At 47.0% G+C, this 18,561-nt stretch overlaps 1 protein-coding gene across 1 annotated transcript in view; it reads left to right on the plus strand.

The window, feature by feature from the left end:
• Positions 1-2,214: 2,214 nt before the first annotated feature.
• The window catches only part of LOC129406825 (GTPase IMAP family member 8-like), a 37,795-nt gene continuing 21,448 nt past the window's right edge, over positions 2,215-18,561 (plus strand). The window contains exons 1-3 of the mRNA XM_055146123.1: positions 2,215-2,455; positions 6,122-6,755; positions 7,852-7,885. Of these exons, the coding sequence (XP_055002098.1) occupies positions 2,394-2,455; positions 6,122-6,755; positions 7,852-7,885 (730 nt within the window). The 5' untranslated portion in view covers positions 2,215-2,393. The remainder of the gene's footprint in view (positions 2,456-6,121; positions 6,756-7,851; positions 7,886-18,561) is intronic.

Genomic DNA, 18,561 nt, shown 5'->3' on the forward strand with positions numbered 1-18,561 from the left:
GAGAGGCCACACTAGCAGCCGCATGGGTTTGAATTTCTGTATTTTAGTACTTTAGTAACTAAGTCCAGAAAATATCTGCCAGAAATTGCGTCATTTTAAGCTTGTACATCTCAGCTACTTTATATTCCACATATGAGTGCAATCTTTCCATATCTGTCTCTTTCTTTCTGACTTATTTCACTCAGTGTGATACTTTCCATGGTGATCCACTTATATGCAAATTTCATGACTTCATGTTTTCTGACAGCTACATAGTATTCCATTGTGTAGATATACCAGGTTTCTTTAACCAGTCATCTGTTTTTGAGCACTCTGTTTTTTTTCCACATTGTGGCTATTGTAAACAGTGCTGCTATGAACATACAAATGCAGATGCCGTCTCTACTATAGCTTTTTACCTCTCCGGGATATATTCCCAGGAGTGGTATTGCTGGGTCAAATGGAAGCTCAATTTCTAATTTTTTGAGAATCGTCCATATTGTTTTCCAAGAAGGCTGAACCAGTTGGCATTCCCACCAGTAGTGAAGGAGAGTCCCTTTCTCCCCACATCCACGCCAACACCAGTTGCTTTTGTTTTTTGGCATGTGGGCCAGTCTCTGTCGTGTGAGGTGATATCTCATTGTTGTTTTGATCTGCATCTTCCTGATGATTAGTGATGTTGAACATTTTCTCATGTGCCTCTCAGCCATTCAGATTTCTTCTTTGGGGAAGTTTCTGTTCATTTCATCAGCCCATTTTTTGATCGGGTGGCAGTTTTCTTCTTGTGGAGTTCAACCAGTGCATTGTATACCCTTGTTATCAACCCTTTATCGGATGGGTACTGCATAAATATCCTTTCCCATTCTGTACATTGTCTTTGTAATTTGGTCACTGTTTCTTTTGAGGTGCAGAAGTTTCTTAGTTTGAGATAGTCCCATTTATTTATCTCTGTTTTCACTTGCTTGGCCAGTGGCATGTCAGCTTTAAAGATACCAGTGTCTTCAATGTCGTGGAGGGTTTTGCTGGCCTTGTCTTCAATGTACCTTAGGGATTCTGGTTTGATGTTGAGGTCTTTAATCCATTTTGACCTGGTGTTTCTGCTTTAAGTTAAAAATTTCAAACGAGGGGCCGAGAGTTAGTACAGTGGGGAGGGCATTTACCTTGCACGCTGCCAACCAGGGTTTGGTCCCCAGATTCTCACACTGGCCCCAAGCACGGCCAGGAGTAATTCCTGAGCAGAGAGCCAGGAGTATCCCCTGAGCATCACCGATGTGGCCCCCAAACAAAACTGTGTCGTTGTCATCCTTATAAAAAATGGGTACTCCGATAAGATATTTAATTCCATCAGAAAATTGTCAGAAAAAACAAATTTGGCTCTGACACAGGGCGCTGCCATCGCCCCGGGAGGGGGGTGGGGAACACACGTTCCCCCGGGAAACACCAGAGGTTTGGGGAGCAGCAGCACCTAGGAAGGCGCCTCCTGACCAGGATAGCAGCCCTGGGGTCTCCCTGGACTGTCCTGCTCGGCCTCCCGCCTGGGCCCCGCGCACATCTGCTCTCTCCGCTGTCCAGGCGCCTGGGCCAGGCTCGTCCTTATTTCTAGCCGCTGTCCCTCCCTGACCCGTGTCTGCGCGGCCGCTCCCTGCACCACATGCGGTGGTGGTGGCCTCGGTTACTCTTCCTCTGGGGGGACCCTGGGCGGGCAGTGACCTGGGGTGCGGCCTCTCCCTGCCTGTGGCCTTGTGACCTCGCCATCCTGCCCAGCCCTGCCAAGGGGCTTGGTGGCGGCTCTGTTGCAATCGCGCCCGGCCTGTAGGTTTCCCAGCGTGTCTGAGGCTGCGGTCCTGCTGGACAGCGCCTGCCGCACTGACCGCCCAGAGCCCCTGCTGGCGGCTGCCCGCTCCTCCCCCCTGCATGCTGGGTCAGGCTTGGTGGACCCTGAAGGCCCACGACCAGCGCAGGTAGATCCTGGACGTGGGGGCCCAGGGCAGGGCCGGCGGGAGAGGGGACTGGCCGCCAGGGGGCAGGAGCGGCCCGTCCTTCCTCCCAGGGCCGGCCCGGAATGGTCTCACCGAGTCAAACCCGTCGGGATTCCCAGCGTCCAGTCCCCACTCGCGCCCAGCCCAGGGGCGTGGTAAGAGCTGAGCCCGGGGCGCCTGTCCCCAACCTGCTCGGCCCCCAGTGTGTGACGCCGAGGCCAGGTCAGGAGCTGCCCGAACCAAGTCTGGGAGACGCAGCCAGGAAGCCCGGGCCGCGCCCGCTATCCCTCCCACTGCCCCTGCCCGCTGCCCCTGCCCGCTGTCCCTGCCTGCTGCCCGCTGCCCCTGCCCGCTGCCCGCTCTCCCTGCCCGCTGCCCCGGCCCGCTGCCCCGCCCGCCAATCCAGCTCGCCAACAGACCTCGGGAGCTGCCGCGATGGAGATGCTGGCGGTCCCTGGGGGTCCGGAGGCTGCCACGGGCCCGGGCGCAGTGCCCAGGTAAGGGGGTCAGTTCGGACACGGGGGGCGGGCTGGGGGGCTGCAGCCATAGAAGGGCCAGGAGTCTCCCGAGGGCTGGATTTCAGGGACTCCCTGGGTCCTCTGGCCCAGCTCAGGGCCCTGTGATTTTGGGGGAGCAGGTCGCAGGGAGGGAGCAGTGCAGGGCGCAGCCCCAGGTCCTGCTGATGGGTCCTGTTCTGTGGGGTCTTAGACCCTGGGATTGAGGTCCTGAGGCCAGCTGAGGGCAGGAAGGGAGTCTGCCCTACTCGGGGCCCAGGCTTACCCAGAAGCTTCTCTGACCCCTGAGCTGGACTTCAGGGACAATCCTGACACCCTGGAAACTTGGGTGGGTGCTGGAGCGCCCTCCGGGGAATATCTCAGAAAACCTCTGCCAGAGGTCTGGAGAGAATCAGTTATTTCTGGACATTGCTAAGCCTTGTCACAGGGGGATTGGCTTGAGGGGGAGATGAAAGGGGGGAGTGAAGGGGACAGTGAAGGGGAGAGGAGGGGAGGGGAAGGGAGCAGAGGGGAGGGGAGGGAAGGGCAGCTGTCTGTTCTGGCCTTCTCTGTGCTTGGGTTGGGCAATTGTGTGTGTGTGTGTGTGTGTGTGAGAGAGAGAGAGAGAGAGAGAGAGACAGAGACAGAGAGAGACAGAGAGAGATTGAGAGAGAGAACCGGTGTGTTTCTCTGTGTGTGTGCATATGTGTTTGTGGTGTTAGAAGACAAGGGAACACTAGGAGTGTGTGTCCTTGGAGGGGCTAAAATGACATGGAATCAGCGTGTGTGTGTGTGTGTGTGTGTGTGAGAGAGAGAGAGAGAGAGAGAGAGAGAGAGAGAGAGAGAGAGCGCTGCCTCTTTGGAAAATAAGTTCCTTTTTCAGACCTGTTGGATTTTCTCTGTTTCTTTTAGCTTTCTTTCCCACTGGAGTCTAAAAAAAGAAAAATCTCTGCCCAAAAGTCCCACTTCACTTTCTCAAGATACTATAACAGGAGAATTTTTGTGTCCCTGTTCATTTGGGCCACCTGAGTCCCCTATCCACACCTGAGGGCCCTGAGAGCTGTCTGCTACCCTCCTGCCACCTGCCTTATTGCTGGCTGTTTCCCCATCAGCACTCACTGAGCACCACTGTGTGCAGGCCGGGGGTTAGGGCCCAGGACAGGGAGCAGGGTGGGGGTGGGGTGGGGTGGGGTGGGGGGAAGGGTGCTTCTCTGGAGCTCCCCACCCAGGGTAAGTGAAGAACAGACACAGGAGCACAGTGAGTGAGCAGGGAAGGAGAGAGGGGAGCCGGGCAGCTGAGGTGCGTGGTCGCGGCAGAAACGCTGCTAGTTAGCAGGAAATGGCCTTTCTGTGGGGTTTACATATCACACATGTGGGCCCCATATCTGTGTAAGGGGATGTACGGGGTAAAAGGTGACGGTGGGGTTGCTGAGGTCTTTGCCTAGACCTGGGACTGATTGTGGGTTTTATTTCTTTGAATTCATTGGATTTTAGTCACAATGGTTGTGGTTACTAGGAGGAGAAAGAAGAGATGGGTTTCGCAATTTGCGGGGAATGTCCTGTGTAGAAAGGAACCAGTTCTTACCAGTCAGAAAATATTAATACCTTTTTGGGGGGGGCTGGGTGGACACACTCAACAGTGCTCAGAGATCACTCCTGGCCATGCTTAGGGGACCATACATGGTGCTGAGGATCAAACCTGGGTCAGCCACATGCAAGGCAAGCTCCCTACCTGCCCTACCATCTCTCTGGCCTCAGTATTTGCTTTATATTGCTTATTTAACAAGGACCTGTCAGAAAATAAATCATAAAAGCCAATTTGTGATAATTGTTGTAACTCACATGGTGTCACTAAGGTCCTTGTCTGAGGATGCACAGAGCTGGTTGGTGCTAGTCGAGGCTTCTGTGTTACTGTTTTTGTTCACTGAGCTCGGTGGGCTTCTGTGCAGCTTTCCCAACCAAGTTGCGGTGATTCCACTGGGCTGTCAGTGCTATGAAATTTGGAGGTGTCTCGCGGCGTGTGCTCTGGGACCTGCAATGACTTGGTGGCTTGGCATGTTGAAGAGGTTCAGTTGTGCAGCTGGGCTGTTTCTACACCATAAGATGGTGATAATGGGAGCTGCTGGTCCTCCAGCAGGAGGAGGGGGGTGTCTCCTACCCCCATTTTGAGAAGGCCCCAGAATTCTCAGCTTGGACCTGTGTAGATTCACTGGCATTCTTTGCAGGATTGCACTGTAGCACTGCACTGTCCTCCTGTTGTTCATGGATTTGCTCGAGTGGGCACCAGTAATATCTCTATTGTGAGACTTGTTACTTTATCTTTTGCTTTTTGGGTCACACCTGGGAATGCACAGTGGTTACTCCTGGCTCTGCACTCAGTAATCACTCCTGACATTGCTCAGAGGACCATATGGGATGCTGGAAATCGAACCTGGGCTAGCCGCATGTAAAGCAAATGCACTACCCGCTGTACTATTGCTCCAGCCCCTTGTTACTGTTTTTGGCATATCGAATACACCATGGGTAGCTTGACAGACTCTGCCATGTGGGTAGGATACTCTTGATAGCTTGCCCGGCTCTCTGAGAGGGATGGAGGAATCAAACCTGGGTTAGCCGCATGCAAGGCAAATGCCCTACCCGCCCTTTGCAGGATTAGTTGCCTAATTTTGAGAATAATGTTGTTTTGGATCACGTCTGGTGACACTCGGGGGGTTACTCCTGGCTCTGCACTCAGGAATTACTCCTGACAGTGCTTGGGGGACCATATGGGATGCCAGGGATGGAACCTGATTTGGCTGAATGTAAGCAAATGCCCTACCCATTGTACTATCACTCTGGTCCCCATTGTTTTTGGCCAAACCTAGTGGTGTTGAGGGGTTACTCCTGGCTCTTTGCTCACAGAGCACTTCTGACGGGGCTCAGGGAGTCATATGGGATGCCAGATCAAACCTGGGTGGGCCACATACAAGGCAAACACCCTTCCTGTTGTACTATATCTGTGACTTCTCTAGCCCCAAATGTTGAGAATTATTTTTATATAAGCTTTTATTTAGAGTTGAATCGACTGCAAATGGCCACACCTGAGGGTGCTCAGGGTCCCCCAGGGCTACATTGAGTGACTCCTCACATAGGGTGAGCACCACTCGCATGGCTCCTTCCTTTGTGGTCTTGATCTGGTAGGTCTAGGCTGGATACTGGAAATCCACACTTTGAACATTTATCCTTTACTGTATCCGTAGTCCCAACATTGGCCCTTGCTGTTTGCCATATTTCTCAGTCAGGGCTTGAGAAATGCCCCCCTGTCACTCCTGCCTCACTTATGGGCCTCTGGGATATTCAGAGAGGGCCACAGGTAATAAATTCACATAAATGTGCCACCACAGCACAAGGCTGGGGGCCGTCCGGCAGGGCAGGGCAGGCCCAGGAAGGAAACACAGTTTGGGGGCGGCCACGGTTGGAGAGAGAGTGAGGAACGCGCATGTAGAAGGGCTGGTGGGTCCTAACGACAAAACAAGCCTTTAGTGAACCCCGGGAAGCCGGGTTTGCCCCAGAGCAAGCGCACAGAGATGGTTTCCCAGCCCGTCCCAGGCACCTCAGGGTGCAGGGCCCCAAAGACAGTCGGGTTCCCAGAGAGGGGAAGGTCCACGTGCTGCTTCTGCCCCTTAACAGGAGCAGCCGGAGCACGCGGGAGCCGGGCCTGAGGCTTCTCCTCCTGGGAAAACACGGCGCGGGGAAGAGTGCCACGGGGAACAGCATCCTGGGCCGGGAGGCGTTTGCGTCCAGATTCAGGGCGCAGGCGGTCACCACAGAGTGCCAGAGCGCTCACGGGACTGTGCGGGACACGGAGCTTGTGGTCATCGACACCCCCGACCTCTTCTCCTCGAGCGTCAGCGCCGAGGCCCAGCGTGGCCACCTCGAGCGCTGCGCGGAGCTCTCAGCTCCCGGCCCCCACGCGCTGCTTCTGGTCATCCCCATCGGCAACTTCAAGAAAGAGGACGCGGAAACCTTCCATCAAGCCAAGTCCAGGTTTGGACGGGAGACCGGGAAGCATAGCATCGTGGTCTTCACCAGGAAGGATGAGTTGGGGGAGGACTCCCTGGATGAGCTCGTGGAGAGCGACGAGGCCCTAACGGCGCTGGTGCAGGACTGCGGGGGCCGGTACTGCGCTATCGACAACAAGGCCTCGGGGGCGGAGAGGGACGCGCAGGTGTCCAAGCTCCTCTGGAAGATAAAGGGTCTGGTGGACCAGAACGGAGAACAGCCCTATTGCCTGGACCTCGGAAACGAGCACAGTGAATTGCAGGTGAGAACTCATGCCCATGTCTCCAAGCACCACTGTGATGCTAGAGCGAGTGGGACAATAGAGGCTCGAGTAAGTGGGACTTCATGGAAGAGAGGTTTCCTTTAGCGGATGGTTACCATACTCTGGGAAGAGGGGCGCAGAGTAGGGTCCTTTAAATAGTCCCTTAGGGACTTTGTTGGCAAAGTAGGACTTAGTTGTGACTCCTCCACCCTCTGTCCCCTTGGCTTCAATATAATCACCTACTCTGGTGTCTACCTTCTGTTCCTGGGACCCCGGAAATCACCGAGCCTTTTCATGGGCTCTGACACTGGCATTTACGATGTAGTCTCAGCCTTCCCCAATTCTCTCCCCTTGGGCCCCGCATTAATACAGCTTTGAGGTGACTCCATCTCCTCCCCTATTCCCGTGCTGACTCTGACCAAGTTTCTGGGTGTCTCCCTTAGAGGACCTCAAGGTTGACACTCAAACCTTTTGGGTTTTCATCTTAACTCTGTAATACTTCGCTTTTCCTCTCAAGTCAGGTACTCACCATTTTCATCCAACCTAGACCCAGATGTCAGCGTCAGACCACTGCCCGCTCACCTCAGATATCCTCCAAGTCAAGTCACCCACCTACTTCTCTCCTTTCCTGCTGCCACCCCCTGGTCCTGTCAGGCTGTTTTCTCATTCCTGCTGTCTTGCCAGAGCCTTCCAATCACTCCACCCTCACTTGCCCTATTCCCCTATTCCTCAATCCAGTATTTAATGGAAAAGGCATTTGTAACTACACACAAACACAGACTTTTTGAGCCGCTTGCAATCAATTGGAGTGGTTTCTCTGCGGAAACAAAGGTATTTCTGCTTTGCTGTAAGAGAATGTTGCTATGGGAAATTCTATGAATTTAAGTGCCAGAGAAAGGAAGACAAGCAAAAACTAACCACAGGGGGCTGCTTTTGGTCAAAGTGGGACTTCTTGGAATGGATGAGTTTGATGCCCAAACAGGAAGCAAGGAGAGGAAACTCTGATGAGTTTATGAAGCATCTATTAAGTTCCGAACACTTAGTAGAGAAGTGGGATCTCACCGATCTGTATGTAATTTCTGCCTTTATTTTCCAGGATACTATGAATGAAAGACATGACAATTCACGTGGTAAGATGATCTTTAAATATTTTGAGCTCAATTTTATATTCATTCGAATGTATTATATATTTGAAAGAAAAGTAAATTAGTCAGAACAGAAGTGCGCCCTGAAGACCTTCCCCAGATCAGGCCCATAGTCGGTTCCCCAGGGGACTTTTAATGTGTACGGTGGGTGTAGCACCAGTCAAGGGTGTGATGAGAGAACCCTTGACTTCCTCTGAAATCTTATGGAGTTGGGCCTGACTCTACCTCTTCTTTCTGGATCCTGGTTAAGCATGGTCCGTTTTTTAGTCCCTTTGAAGAAACAGAAATAGTTACTTTATGGGTAACTCTGGGCTGGAGCGATAGCACAGCGGTTAGGCATTTGCCTTTCACACTACTGACCCGAGTTCGATTCCTCCACCCCTCTCGGAGAGCCCGGCAAGCTACCGAGAGTATTGAGCCTGCACGGCAGAGCCTGGCAAGCTACCCGTGCGTATTGGATATGCCAAAAACAGTAACAATAAGTCTCTCAATAAGAGATGTTACTGGTACCCGCTCAAACAAATCGATGAGCAACGGGATGACAGTGATGGGTAACTCTGGCTCATAGAGCCCAATTTCTAATGCAATGGTGACCAAAAGTGGCGCTTCTTGCGTGCACTGGATTTGTCAGTATGCAGAGATCTATCTCATTCTATGTAGTTGCTGGAGTTGTGTCCAAATAGGGGCAAATACAGCTGATTTTGCCATTGTCTCACTGATCAGCTCTCAGGTTATTTATGGATCAACTATGTGCAATAAGTAAATATTCAATGGTGAACAAAATAGATAACTTCTCTGTCCTAATGCCCAATAATAACCAAGGTTATTAACCAAAGAATGATAGTGATTTAAGCTGACATTACATACTGAGAAATTAAATACATCACTCAACAGGATATATACCATTTACTACTTAGAATATATAAAATATTATGTTCATAATAACGCTTATAGGGAAATGGGTACTACCAACATTCTAATTTTACAGATGAGCCAATTTAACCAGAAATATGGACACTCAAATTCTGCCAACATGTGCAACATTCAGTTCTATCAATGCTCTTCAGTCTCACTCCCCAGACACAAAGTTATCACTGAACAGAGTTGGGTTCATTGACTGTTGGCAAGCAAGCAATGGTACACCATGGGAAGCCTCAGAGTGAGGGTGAGAGAAAGTACTGTGTGTAGGATGTAGGCTTGTGTGAAATGTGTTCACTAGGTTCCACAGTGTCAGTAGCCTTTGAGCTAATACTTTTATTTTTTATTTTTATTTAATTTTTTTTAAAATTTTATTGAATCACCGTGAGATAGTTACAAGCTTTCATGTTTGGGTTACAATCTCACAATTATCAAACACCCATCCCTCCACCAATGCACATTCCCCACCACCAATATCACGGGTATACCCCCCCTTTCCCACCCTCCCCCTGCCTCTATGGCAGACAATATTCCCCATACTCTCTCTCTACTTTTGGGCATTATGGCTTGCAACAGACACTGAGAGGTCATCATGTTTGGTCAATTATCTACTTTTGGCATGCATCTCCCATCCCAACTGGTTCCTCCAACCATCATTTTCTTAGTGATCCCTTCTCTATCCCATCTGCCTTCTCCCCTCTGCTCTTGAAGCAGGCTTCCAGCTATGGGGAAATCCCTTTGTCCGTTGTATTTACTGTCCTTGGGTGTCAGCTTCATGTGATGCTACCCTACACTCCACAAATGAGTGCAGTCCCTCTATGTCTGTCCCTCTCTTTCTGGCTCATTTCACTTAGCATGTTACTCTCCATGTTTATCCATTTATAAGCAAATTTCATGATTTCATCTCTCCTAACAGCTGCATAGTATTCCACTGTGTAAATGTACCAAAATTTCTTTAACCAGTCATCTGTTTTAGGGCACTCGGGTTGTTTCCATATTTTGGCTATTGTGAACAGTGCTGCAATGAATATATAGGTACTGATGTCATTTCTAATGTGCTCTTTTGCATCCTCGGGATATATTCCCAGAAATAGTATCGTGGGGTCATGTGGAAGCTCAATTTCTAGTTTTTGAAGGACTACCCATATTGTTTTCCAGAAAGACTGGACCAGTCGGCATTCCCACCAACAGTGAAGGAGCATCCCTTTTTCCCCACATCCACACCAGCACTGGTTGCTTTTGTTCTTTTGAATGTGTGCCAGTCTCTGTGGTGTTGAGATGATATCTCATTGTTGTTTTGATTTGCATCTCCCTGATGACTAAGGATGTGGAGCATTTTTTCATGTGCCTTTTGGCCATTTGTATCAGCTAATACTTTAAATGCATATCAATTCCCTCTCCCAGTCTTGGTGCTTAGACCTAAAAACAAGAATCTCATAATAGGGCATGAAGGACTTGACTCAGTGACCACATCAGATGCTATATGCACTTTGTTTAGCTCATTGACTTGGTGTTGATCGTAGCTCCTGGGAAAAGTGGAAGTGATTGGGACAGGAGATGTATGGAAATAGGACTTTATGAGATGTGTGTATGTGTATGTATATGTGTGTGGTGCGTATACATCTAAGAGTGTGATTTCTTCCTGATGTACATATCCCTTGATAAATATAAAATGACCTTTGCTGTCCCTTCTAATCTTTTTCTTTCTTTCTTTCTTTCTTTCTTTCTTTCTTTCTTTCTTTCTTTCTTTCTTTCTTTCTTTCTTTCTTTCTTTCTTTCTTTCTTTCTCTCTCTCTCTCTCTCTTTCTTTCTTTCTTTCTTTCTTTCTTTCTTCCTTTTTTCTATTTTGGGTCACACCTGGTGATGCACAGGGGTTACTCCTGGCTCATGCACTCAGGAATTACTCCTGGCAGTGCTCAGGGGACCATATGGGATGCTGGGATTCAAATCCGGGTCGGCCGTGTGCAAGGCAAATGCCCTCCCCGCTGTGCTATTGCTCCAGCCTCCCCTCTAATCTTTTTCAACCTGCAATCTATGTTGTCGGATACTAGTATGGCCACCCCAGCTTTTTTGAGGGAGTTGTTTGCTTGCAGGATTGTTTTCCATTCTTTCACTTTGAATCTGTGTTTGCTCTGACTGTTCAGTTGATTTTCTTGTAGGCAGCAGAATGTTTGTTTAATTTCCGAATCCATTTTGCCACTCCGTGTCTATTGATTGGTGAATTTAGGCCAGTGAAATTGAGAGAGATTATTGTTATGGGGTTTGGTGTCATCTTTCTGTGGGGTTTGTTGTTCTTGTAGAGTTTTTCCTTGTCTTACAGTAGCCCCTTTAGTTTTTCTTTTAAGTTTGGTTTTGAGTCTTTGAAGTTCTTGAGCTGTTGTTTATCCGTAAAATAGTGTATGGTTCCTTTGGGTTTGAGTGAGAGTTTAGCTGGATAAAGTATTCTTGGTGTAGCATTCATTTCGTTGAGGATTTTTTTAGACAGGGATAACTTTAATTTACAATTTAAATAACAATAACAAAATTACTGATATGGGAAATGTTTATAATGAGATTTTTTTATAAATCAGAATTTTTTATAAAACAGAATGTTGCATTTATTTTATTTTATTTTTTTATTGAATCATCATTGGAAAGTTACAGAGATTTCAGGCTTAAGTCTCAGTTACACAATGCTCAAACACCAATCCCTTCACCAGTGCACATATTCTACCACCAAGAACCAAAGTAAACCTTCCCCCCACCCCCCACCCTCCCAACCCCCACCCTGCCTGTGTAGCCAATAAATTTCACTTTACTTTCTATCTACTTTGATTACATTCAATATTTCAATCATTCATTTTTTTCACTATGTCCCACCATTGTCTTCGGGCTTGGAGGATTTCCTCTGATAGGTCTGCTGTAAATCTAAGGGGTGCTCCTTTGTGTGTGATTTCCTTCTTTGACCTTGCTGATTGCAGTATTGTGTCTCTATCCACAGCATCCATCATTCTGACTATGATATACCTTGGAGTCTTTTTATTAGGTTCTCTTTTTGCTTGTACCCTTCAATACCCTTGGATCTGGATGCCTGCCTTCTCCAGCTCTGGGAATTTCTTAGCAATGATGTCTTTAACTGCGTTTTTTTCGTTGGAGTTACTTCCCTGTTCTTCTGGTACTCCAATGATTCTTATGTTGTTTCTCTTGAGGTAATCCCCTAGGACTCTGATTCACTCTATAGCCATTTTGAGGTCTTTTGCCATTATTTGTTGTTGTCTGTAAGCTTTCTGCAGCTCATCTTCAAGCTCGCTGATTCTGTCTTTGGCTGTAGCCATTCTACTGTTGAGGGAACCTACTGAGATTTTTAATTCATCTACCAATTTCTTAATTTTTGTGACTTCTGTTCGTAGCTTTGAAATAGAAATTTCTGCTCTCATTTCTTCCTGCATTTTCTTGGTGGACCGTTCCAATGCTTCATTCATATCCTCCCTTTTTTATTTTGCTTTTTGGGTCACACCTGGTGATGCACAGGGGTTACTCCTAGCTCTGCACTCAGGAATTACCCCTGGCGGTGCTCAGGGGACCATATGGGATCCTGGGAATCGAACCCAGGTCAGCTGCATGCAAGGCAAATGCCCTGTGTTATCGCTCCAGCCTCTATCCTCCCTTAATGATTGGATATCTGTTCCATGTTTGCTTTGAGTTCCTCGACAATCTTCAAGATTTCCTCTCTGAATTCTTTATCTGAGAGGTCATATTTGGGGGTAACCCCTGTTGAAGCTTCTGGAACCTTTTCTTCATGCTCTCCTCATGGTAGGGATTTTCGCTGTTTCTTCATATTGTTATGGAGCTATAGAGTTGGAACCTTCTAGTTATCTATCCCTATTCCCTCTTGCTGCAGGAGAAGATTCTGGATGAGCTAAGTCAGTGATGTTAGCCTTTTTCCCCCTTCTAGAATACTTCCTTACTCTCAGGCGCTCCTCCTGGTTTATGCGGGCCTCTAGTGAAGACGTGAGGCTATGCTCTCTTTACGAAGGGCTTTTGCAGTTTCTATTGTTCACTGACAGTTTTTGTGAAATTAGAATAGGCTAATGGACTATTGGCATAGAGTGATTGAGATAGCGAGGGTGTTCTTCAAAGAAATAGGTTATATGGATTACAACCTAAGTTCGGAGAGTGGGGGAGGGAGAAAAAAAAGAACTGCGGTGGCTCTGGCAGGAGGCCACGCCCCTTTGAGGCCTAGTTCCCTGAGGCACAGGCCATGCCCCCAGCAACCTCTTGGGGGACAGGGCTAGGGGCTGTAACAGGGGTACTGGGTGGGTCAGTTGGCGAGAACGATCCATTTGCCAGGTGCACGCATACACACCTCTCCAGGGAAGGGCGGACCTAGGACAGTGGGCAGGGACGCTGGGAGGCTGGGACTGGTGTGCTGGGCAGGTCAGGTGGTAGGAACAGTCCGTTGGGCTGGGCCTCCCTACCAACCCATTTTCCATAAAATCATAGTGGGAAATATATATATTTAAAATTCACATGTATTGGACTGGGATTTGCATGTGCTAACCAGAAATGCCACTGATTTTTGTGTGTTAATTTTGTAGCCTGCTACTTTGCTGAACTGGTTTATTTCTAAAAGTTTTTTTGTGGTCTTTAGGGCTTTCTGAGCATCATGTCATGTCATCTGCAAATAGTGATAATTGATTTCTTTCCCAGTTTGGATCCCTTTGATTTTTTTTCTTTGATTGCTATGACAGTGACTTCCAAAACAATGTTGAATAAGAGTAGTGAAAGTGGACATCCTTGATTTGTGCCCGATTTTCGGGGAAATTTTCAGATTTTCACCACTGGATGTGATATTGGAGCAGAGACCTAGATGCAAATGAGATACTGGTAGATTGGACCCCAGAGTGGGGAAGAGATCTGGGGTCAAGAATTTCTTTTTTCTCCTTTAATACACAAAACACAGATGAAAAATAATGGTGCCATTCATATGAGGTTTGTTTAGGGGGATGGGAGGCAAGAAGGCTTGTGAGAAGATGATTAACTACACTTTTGGTATGTTGGATTTCAAGTACCTTGAAAAATCTAATTGCGGGTGCAGAGTATGTATATAGATTAAGAATCTGGAGCTCACAACCAGAAAATGAATTTGAGAACCAGCTGCTAAGTGATACCTCAATCTTTGGGAAAGATAATGCAGATTAAAGATAAATAAACCCATATGGGCAGAGAATCTCTTGGCCCCGCACCTGGCTGTCTTCCCTGGGACCCCTTGGAGGAGGTGGGCCTCAGTTTCCCTCCCCGCCCTGAGCAGAGCTCCTGTGGCCAAAGACCTCCAGAGCCTAGCCACAGCCATGCTCAAGGCCCCTCTCCACACATTCGTATGAGCTCATGCATGAAGGAACCGGAAGAGGAATCCAGGTGTGTGGGACCTGGCGCTGGGACCTCCAAGGCTGCTTGGATCGGGACTGGGCCTCTTTTGCCCAGATTCCCCATTTTCCAGTAGCTAGGAGATCACACCCAGGGACTGCCCCCAGTGCCGTGTAATTCGACCAATGGCCAACATCCAGAGACTATAACACCAAGCTCCTGGAAGACATCTTTTAGCCTAGTTCTTCCTCTGGGAGAACATGGCAAGCTACTGAGAGTTTCCTGCCGACATGGGAGAGCCTTACAAGCTCCCTGTGGCATATTCATATGCCAAAACCAGTAACAATGATGGATCTCATTCCCCTGACCCTGAAAGAGCCTCCAATGTGGCACCATTGGAAAGGACGAGTAAAGAGTCTTCTAAAATCTCAGGGCTAGGACGAATGGAGACATTACTGAGACCGCTCGAGAAATTTGACAATCAACGTGATGATGATGATGATGGATGATGATAATGATTTTATATATACATATATATATATATATATATATATATGCCTCTCGGAGAACCCGGCAAGCTACTGAGTGTATCCTGTCCACCGGCAGAGCCTGGCAAACTCCCCTTGGCATATTTGATATGCCAAATACAGTAACAGTAACAGGTTTCATTACCCTACCTTGAAAAGAGCCTCTAATTGTTGGGAAAAATGAGTAAGGAGAGGCTGCAAAAATATCAGGGTGGGGACAAATGGAGACGTTACTGTGCCCACTTGAGTAAATCAATGAACAGCGGGATGACAGTGATACACTGATTAGCTAAACATTTAGATAAAGTCACAATTTAAATAAAATCACCATTAAGTATAATGACTTTTGACATGTATTGTCATTGGGTGTCACTGTCCCGTGGTGAGCAGGGGATCCCCAGGTATGATTGGGGCTAGTCACTGTCCCCTCAGTCAGCTGATGATGGATGAAAGAACGGGGCCAGGTGTTGGTTGGTAATCAGTGGCCATTTGTTTAAGTCTTACAGCATTAGTTATAGAGAAAAATCATGAAGGGTTGAGGGGTAGCAGTTACACACAGGTGTGGTTGAACATTATCATAAACTATGAAAATATGTAAAGCCCTTCCTTCAGGGGAAGTTCTTCTAGGAGATTTACCCAAGCACAGAATCTCATCTAGGGGCTCGAGCTCTCTAGATTCTCTCTAGATTCCTATAAGTATATCCTCCCAAGGGTGGAATTTCATTTAAGAACTATTGTTTTCTCCTTTCCTTTGCTAATAATCCATTTAAATAATCATATCAATTTTAGTTCTTAATAATATTTCTAGTCATTTTGTATGAACACAGTAAGAGATATATTAAGCTTAAAAAGTGGCTCTTCCTGGGGAAATCTTGCTTTATATCCCAGACCACAGTCCTCAGACCAGGGTAGTTTTTCCTAACCCTAACAGGGTCCTTATTCAATCACTTCTTTTGGGGTCATGTTAGTTTGTTCCCTGACTATGCTCCTAACTTATACTTCTTTTTTCTTTTTGGGTCACACCCGGCTATGCACAGGGGAAACTCCTGGCTCTGCACTCAGGAATTACTCTGGCGGTGCTGGGGGATCATATGGGATGCTAGAAATTGAACTCGGATTGGCAGTGTGCAAGGCAAATGCCCTACCCGCTGCGCTATCATTCCAGTCCCCTCCTTTTTGGGTTTTTGACTTATACTTATGGTGTTTATCATGTTCCTTTTTGATGTCAGACTTGACCTGGGTCCATCTATGTCCTTCAGTGAGACCCTTTTGTGGAGTGTTAGAAACTAAGGGAAACTGAGGCTTATGTCAACTAAATATGATAGATTTCCAGGAGTGAATATTATTCAGAGTCAACCAACTCCCATGTTACAAAAGCATAGCACTGTCTTCCTGTGTCTATACAGAAAAGATGCTGCTCTAAAATAAACTATGCGAAGGACATAAAGAAAAGAAAAAAAGCAACATTTCACTCGCATACACAAAATCTAGAGCCCTCAGAAGATTTGACCTATAGATTACAGGGTCTGATTGGGGGATATTTGTGATAAACAGACAGGGAAGATGAGCACAAAGGAGAGGTGAAAAATGAACACAGAGAGTTGGGAGTGCCCCAAGGAACTTTGGTATGCCTCGGGAGCACTGTGGTGAGTATAACACAATAAACCTAAGCTTCCTGTGGGGGGAGAAAGTACAAACCAATGTTACTTCTTAAAAAGCTTAGGACTATAATCCAACAATGTATGATCATATTTGATAAGTGTGATGACTTTTGATACGTCTACATATTCGACCACTATTTAGATAAAGATGTTCGCATTTGTATCACTTGGGTGTTCTTGCTGCTGCTTCTCAAAAGTACCTTCAGGTCTATCAACATAGTATAATACGACTATTATTGAATGTCTTATAATGGGCTCATACAACATGTGGACTTATGTCTGACTTTGTTCTTTTTTAATGTTTTTGAGATTCATTGTGTTGCATGTCATTTACTATTTATTTATTTTGGGGGACCACATATAGTGGTTCTCTGGGCTTACTCCTGGCTGTGTTTGGGGATTAACAATGGAAAAGCTCAGGGAACCATATGGGGTGCTGGGAATCAAACCTGAGCTGACCACATGCAGAGGAAACATCCTAACCACTGAACTATCTCTCTGGGTCCAGCTCTTTTATTCTTTTCTTTTTTTTGGTTTTTGGGTCATACCTGGTGATGCACAGGGGTTACTTCTGCCTCTGAACTCAGGTATTCCTGGCGGTGCGCAGGGGACCATATGGGATGCTGGGAATCGAACCTGGGTCAGCTGCGTGCAAGACAAACACCTACTCGCTGTGCTGTCAGCCCAACCCCAACTCTTATTCTTAACCCTGAAATAATATCTATTATGTGAATATACAACTAAGAAGAATTTTAATTATAGTTTTTATATTTGTTCAATAGGCACTGTGGAGGCTGGAGCGATAGCACAGCGGGTAGGGCATTTGCCGGGTGGCCGACCCGGGTTTGATTCCCAGCATCCCATATGGTCCCCCAAGCACCGCCAGGAGTAATTCATGAGTGCATGAGCCAGGAGTAATCCCTGTGCATTTCTGGGTGTGACCCAAAAAGCAAAAAAAAAAGAGAGAGAGAGAGAAAAAATAGGCACTGTGGGGCTGGAGCGATAGCACAGCGGTTAGGGCGTTTGCCTTGCACGCAGCCGACCTGGGTTTGATTCCCAGCATCCCTTATGGTCCCTGAGCACCGCCAGGTGTAATTTGTGAGTGCAGAGCCAGGAGTGACTCCTGTGCATTGCCGGGTGTGACCCCCCCAAAAAAGCAAAAAAAAAAGGCACTGCTTATTTGAGCATAATCCCATTTATGTACAAAATAAACTAAACTCTTTATATATTCACACTTAGTTAAGTGCCCAAGAATAAAAACACAAAGATAGAGTAAATGCAAACACTGGAAATATCTGAAGGGTAGTGTGAGGGAAATCATAACTAGCCCACATTTTCCTCTATATTAAAAAAACGTCAACCATTAATGGATTGGGTTATTTTTGGAAAGATTTAGACTGAGACCTACTTACCCACACCTTCTATCCATTATTTGCATATCACTGAAAGTGTCTATCATTCCAAGGAAGCCTAAAAGTCGGTCTAATTTGTAATTCCCCTTTACTGTCCCCATCGTGCTCACCTCACCCAGGGAAGTTGTTAGTCCCAGTTCAGGGCATTAGTCAGAATATTGATGTTCTCACATTATTAACCTCCTACTGCTTCAACTCAGGAACTTGATCAAGTTTTGGAACTCTTAATACAGAAATCGAGAAAGAAAGTCAAATAGATTTAGATAGTGTGTTTTCTATCAACATTTGGTAGGAGGGATAGAGTCTGTCTGCTGTCTGAAGTCATGTTTGTATTAATGTTGTCTGCAGAGAAGTATTTCAGAGTCTTTGCTGCCCATCTGAAATTTGCAGTTTAAAAACTATAGACATCTGAGCACCCTATATGGATTATGAACTTGTACTTTTGAGGGAAACGAATAGGCTTTAGAAATATTTTTCCCCTAAGCCTTGATATAAATGCACATTTCAAGAATATAACAATGAGAAAACTAGAATATCACAATCCAGAGTAAAGCTAGGGATTTTGTAGAGTCTTTGTAGAGTGTCAATTTTTTTCTCCATCAGAGAGGGGAGGCCACTTTGATTTGATAAGCTCAGCGATCTTGAACGCTCTCATAGGCAGGGTCACATGGCACTAGGTGGGCTTTGGAATCCCCGTCACTCTGTCATATCTACTGCTTGGGCAGGAGTCTCCAGATACTTCTCCCTATTGTTCTAACCACTCAGTTGGAGATCCTTTCAACTCAGCCTTACACATT

Source organism: Sorex araneus, chromosome 1 (genome assembly GCF_027595985.1).
Source record: "Sorex araneus isolate mSorAra2 chromosome 1, mSorAra2.pri, whole genome shotgun sequence".
In the NCBI taxonomy this organism is placed as follows: domain Eukaryota; kingdom Metazoa; phylum Chordata; class Mammalia; order Eulipotyphla; family Soricidae; genus Sorex; species Sorex araneus.